The sequence below is a fragment of the Dendrobium catenatum genome, unplaced genomic scaffold (genome assembly GCF_001605985.2).
Source record: "Dendrobium catenatum unplaced genomic scaffold, ASM160598v2 fragScaff_scaffold_1144, whole genome shotgun sequence".
NCBI classification, from domain to species: domain Eukaryota; kingdom Viridiplantae; phylum Streptophyta; class Magnoliopsida; order Asparagales; family Orchidaceae; genus Dendrobium; species Dendrobium catenatum.
The window spans coordinates 16,820-27,922 of NW_021319606.1; the positions used below are offsets into that span (position 1 = coordinate 16,820).

Here is an 11,103-nt window from a genome sequence, read left to right on the forward strand (position 1 = left end):
CAAACATAGTTCTTGTATTCAAAGGCTCTGTATATGATCTGTGTGAGCTTACCTAAATTGGTATATATTTCCCCATAGTTAAGGAATATAAGTTTGGTTGCATCAAAGCTTTAAGGTGTTAAGTTGTATGGCCTAATGGGTTGGCAAAACTCACAAGCCTTAAATACTTCCATTTATAGAACACATAAAAAAGAAAATTGAAGTAAAAATTAGAACCAAGAGGGTAAATTTGAAGAAAAAAAAGTGATGATTTTACTTTGTAAGGGTCTGACACTGAATAAAATTCATCACAACAGGTAGTCTTTATTCTTTTTTTTTTTTTTTGGTTACAAAAATCTATTATTTTTATGTTAAAAATTTTTATATTTATGTAAAGCATAAGAGGCCTACCTTACCATTTCTTCATTGGAAAAAAAATCTAACGGGCTAGTGGGGCTACGTACTCCCAATGTCTAAGTAAGTGTGTATTTGAATTGATTTGATGTGGATCGAGCAAGTGCTGACAAAACTTTTTGTGCTAAGTATAAGCTTTTGCTCATAGAAAGATGACATTTTACTTTTGATAATCAAAGTTCTAACGTCTAACAATTAATATCATAATTCACCCTTAATTATAAGAAAATTTAGCACATCTTTATAGTTTTCATCGACTCATACAAAGTTTACTTCATTTGATATTTAATTATTTCACAAAATTTTGATACAATGAACTTTTTTCATGACTACATTTATTATCCATGGTGCCCAAATTTTATAACCTACATGAAAAAACCATTTCATTCTAGCTACAACAAAACATTGCATACAACAAACTCAACCTGATCAATCAATCACTAGCTACAACCATTAGCCCTGAAGCCAATTTTTGATTTCCTCAGATCATAAACAATAATGTACCTGCGTTGTTGTGTATTTCCAATTACCACAATCTCATCATCATCATAATTTGCAGCGAAGGCTAAGCACACTTGAGAATTACTGGCTATATAAACTATCCCCATGAAATCTAAATTAACAGTCACTTGGTCAAAGATCAACACAATTGAGGGAACCGACACCTTCTCGTAATTAGTTAAGTTATAACATGTGTCAAGATTATTTAGTGGCGGCGCTGTTGGGTATCTTTTCATGTACTGTTGAAATATGTTACGGAGAGCGAAGTAGGCAGTGGGCGGCAGGTGGGTAATCACTGTGCCAGAGTCCAACATGGTTCCTGGGCCGGTGAATACAGTAGATGAAAGGGGGAGCCTTGTTCCCCCAATAGAAATGGCAATGAGTTTGAGGAAGTACCAGGATGGAAGGTTTGGGTTGGATAACATAGGTGTATAATTCACACTAGGGACAGAACTACCTAGTTCAAGAAATCCAATTTTGTTGGGCCCTGATGGTAGACAATATGAGAATACCTTATTATACAATTGAGCTGTCTGGGAAATAATTGAAAGATCCCCCCGACCAAGGCCCAGCAACCCATCTACTTGTCCAAATTCCCCGCTGTTATTATGTCCACAGCCAAAGCTGAAGTTTTGTATTATATTAGAGGAGAATTTTAAGTTGTCTTGGATGAAGGAGCCATTAGTATAAGAATCATCCTCATATTCTTCATGGTAGAGACATGTCGAGGTAGAGGAGCAACCAAAATGATTTAGTTTGACACAATATTCAGAGTTGCATGGGATGTTGTCGAAGGAGGAGGATTGGGTTGGGTCATAAAATGGGTCTTTTTGGTCATAGCAATTAATGCAAGGAAGGCATTGGGTCCATGTGAGATCGCTACCTGTGTCAAAAACAAATGAGAAGGACGTTGTAGGGGTGCCTAGGCCTATTTTAATGATATAATGGTCGGTATTAAGAGCTATGCCGATGTTTACTGGAACTCCTGCGAAAAGAGAGCCTCCACTAGCATTGAGGATGGCGGTGGCTTTGGCAGCCCGACGGTGGATGTAGTCGACCCGGGCTTGGTCCCAACGGAGGAGCTCCACATGTGATGTATTGTCCTGGCGTGCTTGGGATGAGCATTGGCCATTCTGATGGATGACCTTGAGCTTGTAAGGGCTCATGCCTGTCATAATTGGAATAGCTGATTAATGTACATATTGAATTTTTTTCTTTGGCATCACATTTAAGCTTGTGATACCTAACAAATGAGCTTAAATGTTCCATGATTTCTTATTATTCTAATTAATTATGAAAAAAAAGGTTTCCAAATAGGTATTAAAAAAAATAGAAATTGTTCACAAACCTTTATCAAGCATGGAGCAGGAGCTGCTCGGCAAGAGTGACTTGACGTCAATGACATGGTGTTCTCTAGCAAGCTCTCCCACTGATACTAGAAAATTCTTCTCTATTAGAAGCAAAAAGAAGAAGAGATTGAGAAGAATATAATGAGAGAGTAGAGAAGAAGAACTCTCCATGAGAATAGAACTTTGAAGCTCTGCTTAGGAAAAATTGAAGAAGTAAGCCAAGTGGAGGTGGGGCTTTATAGGCGATGGATTATTGTGCATAATGGAATTATTAGGAATTTAGTTTAGAATATAAGTCATTATTTCAAGGGAAGATTAGGTTTTGAAAGAAGAGATCAAGTAAGGGTTTTGGCCAATAAAGAAGGAAATAAATGTCTATTGCTTGGGCTTGTTCTTATATTACCAACTTGTTGATTTTTTCATAATTTTTAGTTTGATATCAAGTCATAATTTTTTTGCATTCTTTTCAATCCAAATTTGTTGAAAGATATCAGTCATCAGATCAGGCCCTATGTTTGATCAAGTATATACATAAAAACTAATGATGATTGTTGAAAAGTTAGAATATGATTACATCTTTCCCACGACATAACATTTTATTTTTAAAGGAAAGAAACACGAAAAACTTTAATAGTAAATTGCGTGAGAATTAAGTTTAGGGTATAAGAAAATTGTCAGTTAATTAGAGGATTTATATCAATTTATTAGATTATTTATAAAATTGGTAATTTATTTTACAAAATAGAAAAACCAACTCACAAATAGAACAAATTTTTAGCTCTGTGTAGAATATGATTGTGTCGATCAATCAAGTTGTAGTTGTGTATGGGACCTCAATTATATTGGTTGAGCTTTTTGTGGGGTTGCACGGGTCTTCCATGTGCTTGGATTCTGATGTTTTTACAATCTTGTGAAGGGAAATTTCACTTAAAATAGAAGTGCTTATTTATGTGAGAAAAATCTAATTTTAAATAGAAATTGTTATGACACTTAGTGGAATTCACAAAAATAGAGTTCGCCACATAGATGGAAATCTGATGCAATATTGTAAGTTAAAATATTTCATATAATTTTTTAAAAGAATAAATTGCAGCCAAGATTTGGATAATTAGTTTCACTGCACGTGCATTAAATACATGTGAATAAAAAATTAAATATAAAAATTTATAATATAAAAATTCAAATTATATTTTCTGTGATAAAAAGATAAAAATATTTATTTTATCCCTATAAGTAATTCTAATTATTAATTATATTAATGAAAAAAAATATATTTTTTAACTTTGATCAAAACAAACAAGGGAAAAATATTTCAGAAAAAAGTGAATATTGATTTCTTCCTTCTATTACAATATATGTAAGTGCTTAGATAATTATTAGAGGAAAGAGTTGAAAGACTACTCAATAGTTCTCTAACAGGCATGTAATAATGATTAGGAAAAATTAAGAAATGAAAGTATCTTAATAAACAAATCATTTTCTCCAAATTATAGATTGCTCTATAACTATAAATTGATACATAAGAATTGATCACTTCAATATATAAAAAAATTATAATTATTATTTTACTATATCAACTAATCATATAAATAAGATCCATTTATCAATTCATGTTATAATATAAAAGCCCATCCACTCACTAGTTCCTCTTTTGCAAGGGGCAAATCATTATCAGAATGACTATGGCTTTTTATGTTAACTAAAAAAATGATCATATTCATATGCAACAACATCAAACAATCACCTACACTTTACAAAAATGGGCTTATTCCACTATTAGATATCAACTAATGACTAAAAGTGTATTAGATTAGAGGATATCTAAAATAAAAGCAGTAATACAAGAATCCAAAATTCATTCATTAGAATCTTAACATGTGTATGTACTCGACAAAATCATAATGCTAGGGACTTTTTTTTTATTTGAAGTTTATTAAACTTTAGGCCAAGAAACATGAAATGTTCAAAAATTAGATCAAAATTAGAAAAATAGTTTTACTAATTTCATTCTCAACTAGCTAAAAAGAGGTAGACCAACTTAAGTTGGTGACTAGAGTGGTCACTACTTAAGGCCAAGTTTAAAAATGAGATTGTTCCCTACAAAGGAGTTATGAACCTCAGGTAGATGGATAATATAGACTTGATGTAGTGGTCACTCTAAAACTTAAAACATAACTTTCATTCAAGGGGAATAAAGTAAATATGATCAATTATACTTTATACTCAATACAATTTTTATTTTTTAAAAAATTCTTAAGTTAGCTCTCGCCCGCCGCGTCGCCGTCCGTCGCCGTCCGCCAGCAGCGGGTTCGACCCGAACCGGGTCGGGCCAGGTCAACCCGGCAACCCATGTTGGTGCTTATCAAGTTGATTATACTCATTTCCCACTCGTTATACATGGAGTAGAAATTGTTTCTTAATTTAGAATTCATAACTTTTTTGTATTTCCCTATATCTAAAGTCAGCTAATGGCTTTATAACACGTGACTATATGGTTGCACAAACAAAACATCGCATGGAACCTTGATTTAAGGAGTCAAAGTCCAGTCCTAAAAATTAGACTCTCAATTTACCACAATATCAATTTTGAGAGTGAGAAATTTGATTTAGATCTGAGTCTTTGAGATATTTTCTTTTGTGATGATGAGAACTTTGGCGTAATATGAGGCCCATCTATATCAAATAACGACTTGTTCTAGGTATATACACCAGGGATAAATGGTCGAGTATGACTTGAGATAACTATTGGGTACTCAACATAGCATATTTTCGTCAAAAGTAGGAAAAAAATTCTTTGTTATCAATAATCACAACTCACAAGGGACATTCAATGAAGAAGCCACGTTCACAAATCTAATTACAAAATAACATTTCATCAAACATTATCTATTCGCCTATATAGGAAGTAGGAAGATGGAAGAACAAAAAGCTCTAGCACTAGAACACAGTACATAGAAGACCAAAGAAAGCTCGGGGCACAAGAAACCATAATGAAAAATAAATATGAAGACAATGCTATTATAGAAAGAAGCGCAAAAGCCCTCCACGGCCTTTAAGTATTTCTTGTGTTTACTTTAACGTGATATCCACCACATGAATGTATCTATATCTTTACAATCATCATGTATCAACTTAGGAAGCTTTAATGATGTGTTGCTTTTGACCTGGTTAACATTGGCTAAGGGGAAATCGCCTACTTTTTCAAATACTTGACTTGCTAGAAAATGACAACTTTTCAATGAGTCAACTTCCTAACAATGGTCAACTCTCTTAGAGAATCAACTTCCAGTTAAAGGAATCCTTCTAACAAAGTTTTACCTCGTACATATGAGTTAGGCAGCAACAACAACAACAACATGTCATGATAAGTTAGGAACAAAAATAAAATTAGCTAGAAAAATTAAATTTAGATTGTATCATCTTAAGAAAATTAATAAAAAAAAAATTATTTCATTCAAATAAGAATCTCATCAATTCAAAGATTAATAAAATGAGATTAAATAAACAAAAAAAAGTAAAAAAAAAAAAAATCATATAGATGTTACTTCTTACGTGCAAAATATTGTAAGATCAATTCATAGGAGGATAGCTTGAAGAAGCTTAAGCATAATTGTCCCAACTACATTTGAGCTTATTTAGTTATAATTAAAATTTGAAGCTCAAAGGTCATGTTCTGACCTTTAATTTTGAAAACTTAAAATAATTCAAATTTTAACTTCATTTCATGAATTCATATATTCTATGGAATTGTTAAATAGAGCTTTATAAAGGAAGAATAAATTCATGTGAATTTAATGATTTTTTGGAGAGTAATGCAATATTATTGAACTCCAATTTCCATTAAATAACCTTCAATTCATCAATAAATTTGGCTTGATCTTGGTTAAATTGATATGTGATATATAATTGATATAACTTAGTCTTATTGAACCCATTTGATATGTGATTGTTTTTCAATTGAATTTCAAAAATGATTAAGTCTTGATATTACTTAAACATTTGGAAAGTCATTAGCTTTCTTTCCACTTATGTTTAAGCAACATGCGTTTCATGATTAAAGAAGCTGACTCTTATAATGATTAAGTCATTCATTCATATATTATAACAATTAGAATGACATAATTTTTATATGATTTATCATCAACATAAGTTCTATAAGGAGTTATGTTTCATGATTTGCTCATTAACTGTTAGGTACTAGGTTTTTATCTACAATGGGTATAAAACTTTAAGTTGCATAAGAGAGAAATGTCTCTGTCCCAAATAAAAATGTATATAACAACATTATTAGTGTTACCCAACTACTTATGTATAAAATTTGTAATTATTTTTTACAAAGTTAATGATTAGTTGATAACTAGTCCAAATTAATTAATACTTTTTTATTTTTATCTCCACTCTTTTTTCTACATCATTAGTTATTAAATCACAGAGAAAATCATATCTTCCCTTTGGCTTCTACATGCTGCAAGAGTTCATCAAAGCCTTTGGTGTCTTTAATGACTATGATAACTTTAATAAGATTAAAATATATGTTTTTCTAACAATTGTGCACATAAAAATAAGTTCAGGATATCTATTATGTCTTGAAGACAATGCTTTGAAATATCAAAAAATCTATTATTATTTTATGAAAAATTATTTTGACATTCAAGTGATGTAGGTAATTTAGCTAGTTTTCAGATGATATATATATATAGGTTAAAATCCACAGAGGGGCTTACCCGTTAATATAAAAAAAAATGGTTACAAAGTCCTTAAAAGGAACCTTCAGCTCACTAATGCTCGCAAGTGCTACAAAATAAAATGAAATAAAACCTCCGAGCCAATGGTTCCCAAATCTAATAATTACAAAAATATCTAATGACAGTCTAGGGTTACAAGACGACAGCACCCAAAAAAGGAAGAGCAAGAGTAAATCAATAAGCCCGGTCTTTATGCAAAAAAAGTGGTTCAAACCACAATTACCCGAAAAATCGCGCAGAGACAAAAACACGAGCGACGAGCAAGTCGAGCCCTTCAATCTTCAAAAAAGATACTACAAAAGGAGCAGACAAGCATAAAAAACTACGGAGACCAGTAATAAACCAAATATAAACTTTTGCAAAAACTAGGGACGAACAAAGAAGTACCACCCTCCTTACAGAACAAACAAACCTTAAATTACTGGCCTTATGCAAATTCACCTTGTACCAGATAACATAAAGCATATACGAGATCTAACACCCCAGATATTGAAAGAGGAAAGAGATCAAAATAATCAGATTAAAGAAGCAACCCTCAAAAACCTTCCAGGCATGAAAAAAGCAGGGCATATCTCTCCGCCTCACAAACCAATAAACCATGTTAATAAAAAAAGCATTAAAGACCAGATTACCATCACATATCACATAAAAAATAAACATCAACCGAAAACCCATAACTTAAAAGTGAAGATAACTCCCAGAAATAACCACAATGAAGCAGCCCACAAAATCCTTGCTGGCTTGAGCAAAATAGGACATAACTTTCAGAACCCAACAACAATACATCAAAGTAGTAAAGAACCAATAAGGACTCAGACAAACATCGCAGATGCAAACCCACCCAGTAAACTACAACTCACCATCCGAAGTAAATAACAATCACCAAAAACTAACAGGAACAGTGAAAGGAAAATAAACATCCAACTTTCAAGAACAGCCAAAAACAATATCCAGTGGGCTAGCCTTGCAATCCCACAAAATGACCATGAGGGGAACCAAAGGCAATGAAGAATCTACAATATCAAACATGGAGAATATAGGGTAAAGCAGATTTATCTAGGGTAATCATACCTTTCAATATCAGATGTAGATGGCTGATGTTCAAATCCTGATAACTTTCAAGTTGACACCCTAAATTGGCCAACCAATCAGCGCATGCATTAGCTTCATGATAAGTATGCAAAATGGAATAGTTGATAGTAGAAAGGGACTTCTTGATTTTCCTGATCAGATAGAAAATTTGAGGATTACCAGACATGAGGTTGTTAATAATCTGAACCACAAGTTGAGCATCCACCTCAATCTATATATTGTTAAAGCCCGATTTAGTACAAATGTCAAGACCATAAGATAAACTAGTAAGTTCAGCAGTGATGATGGTACAATGATGTAAAGGACCAGCAAAAGCCTTTAAAACATTACCCTGGTGGTCGCGGAGAATTCCTCCCGTACCAGCGCAAGAGTTCGTAACAGATCCATCCGAGTTTAACTTAACAAAAGGAAATTTAGGTTTAATCCAAGTAACCATCTTGTCAAAACCCATTAGATTCCCCTCACCCAAAGGAATCCCAAGAGAGACAGCTATATCCCTACAATTGCTAAAGTTTTTTAGCCGAAATAAGATTGAAAGAATACAGATGCAGGATTTTATGATTGATATTAGAAATGATTTGATTAGCATCCATTTTGATGTCACTATGCTTAGCTTCATTTAAAGCTTTCCAAATGAACCACAAAATTATGAATATGAACTAAGTTTAAAATGTGACCTTTAGAAGAAGTCATCCATCCTTTTAATAAAATAGGTAAATCATTGGAAATGACCACAGAATTGATTTTAGCAATGTTAATAAAAAGATTCCAAACCTTGTGAGCAATTTTCCCATTCACAAAAGGATGATTAACATTTTCAATTTTAGAGCAACATTGTCATTTGGAAGGGAAACTAAAGCTTTTTTCTGAATTAATTCGTCCACAGGAATGAAACCCTTAAGGCATCTTCAAGCTAAAATGGTATAAGAAACAAGGATATTGTTATGCCAGATAGCCGAATAAATAAGAGAATTATTATATTTAATTCTATAAGTATCCCACACCTTTTTCATTTGAAATTTACCAGAAGAAGATAGAGTAAAAAGGATTTTATCCTTGTATAGCAAATCTAAGGGAACCAACAAAATAATGTCAATAAGATTGGAAGGAATAACCTTCAATAGCTTTGTCACATTCCAGCAGCCATTAGAAATAAAATTAGAAACCTTAACATTATCAATTGATTGGGTATTTAAATAATTATCAATATAATAAGGCCCCAACCAATTATCCTGCCAAAAGAAAACATTCCCTTTGACTAAACCCCATGGAATGAACTGCTCAGCCTTCCATTTAATTTTACAGAGCCTTTTCCAGGTCATAGAGTTAGAAACTTTATAAACACCAAGTAAAGGATGAGAATCTTTGCAGTATTTGGCATTCATAAAATGAGTCCATAAACTAAACTTAGCACTAAAAGAGTGTTTGAATAGTTGCTATTTGAATGAGTTATATTTATGCAACTTATGTAGTTTTGATGATTCCAAACATTATTGTTCAAAATAAGTTTTTACAACCTAAGCCACCTTCATTATAGACACCACAAATGTTATTCCAAGAGGCCCAACGAATACCATTACTATTATACTTGGAGCCCCAAAACAACTTGTTTATCATTATCTCAATTCTAAGGCAAATGGAAACAGTCGGTTGAAGGATATGAAGTTAATAAATAGGAATAGAATTCAACACATATTTAATAAGAACCAATCTACCCACAAAAGACAGAAAATTAGAAGACCAATGGGTTAACTTTTTATGAAGGCTAGTGAAAATATGTTCAAAGAGATGACTTCTCTTTTAACCTTTATATATTGGAGTACCCAAATACTTAATGGGCAACAAACTAGACTGAAAACCACATATTCTTTGAATAGGAATAATCCCATCCCTATTAATAGACTTACCAACAAAAAAATTGCTCTTATCCTTATTAATGGCCAAGCCACTCGAAGCATTAAATTGTAAAATGAAATTGCTAAAAATTATAATATTATTAATAGAACCATTAGAAAAAAGAATGAAATCATCAGTAAAACAAAGATGGGATATCGAGATACCCTGAACAGTATGAAAGAAAAGCTTTGGGTACCTTAAATATAAATCTTCAATACCCCTTGAAAGGTACTTCATAGCAATAATGAAAAGAGCAGAAGAAATATTAACATATTGTCTTAAACCTTTAGAAGATTTGAAAAAACCTTGATTTCTACCATTAATGATCACGGAGAAATAGCAATTATCAATACTATTCTTGATAAGCTTAATAAAACAGTCACTAAAACCAAATAAAGAGAGCACATTGTAAAGGAAATTCCAGTTAAGATTATCGTACGCTTTCAAAATATCTAATTTAAAAATAATATTACCACATTTAGCCTTGGTATTAATATCTTACGCAAGCTCTTGGGCCAAAAGAACATTATCAAAAATACTCCTACCTTTAACAAACCCCGTTTGATTACTATAAATAATTCTAGGGAGAATATTCACCAATCTATTGGAAAAGATTATAGAAATGAGTTTGTTAAGGAAGGAGAAAAGGCTAATTAGTCTAAATTCATTCCTTTTATTAGCCAATTCTTTTTTATGAATAAGCACAATATTTGTGGAAGTAAAAAATTTAGGATAAGGGTTACCAACAAAAAAATCATTGTCCGCTTCCATCACATCCATTTTAACAATATCCCAAATTTTTTGAAAAAAATTGGTCATAAATCCATCAGGACCTGCAACCGAATCACCATTCAAATCATTGACAAGATTATAAATTTCTATGTCAAAAGGAGGTTGACAAAGAAAGTTATTGTCATTATCATTAATAATATGAGGGATAACTTGAGGATTAATTAAAGGAACATTGCTAAAATGGTCATTGAAAATTTTCTTAAAATGCTCCACACCAGACTTGCAAATTAACTCCTCCGACTCAATAGTAGTACCGTCATTATTAATAATTTTATGAATGTGATTCTTAGTCCTATTTCGATTGGCCATAGCGTGAAAAAACTTAGTGTTCCTAT

At 32.2% G+C, this 11,103-nt stretch overlaps 1 protein-coding gene across 1 annotated transcript; it reads right to left on the reverse strand.

The window, feature by feature from the left end:
* Positions 1–833: 833 nt before the first annotated feature.
* Positions 834–8,467, reverse strand: LOC110114364 (aspartyl protease family protein At5g10770-like). The gene is made up of 5 exons (XM_020847222.2): positions 8,411–8,467; positions 8,240–8,291; positions 8,060–8,152; positions 7,924–8,001; positions 834–2,062 (listed from the first exon to the last, which is right to left on the reverse strand). Exons 1-5 carry the CDS (start codon positions 8,465–8,467, stop codon positions 834–836), a joined length of 1,509 nt encoding a protein of 502 aa, XP_020702881.2.
* Positions 8,468–11,103: the final 2,636 nt, after the last annotated feature.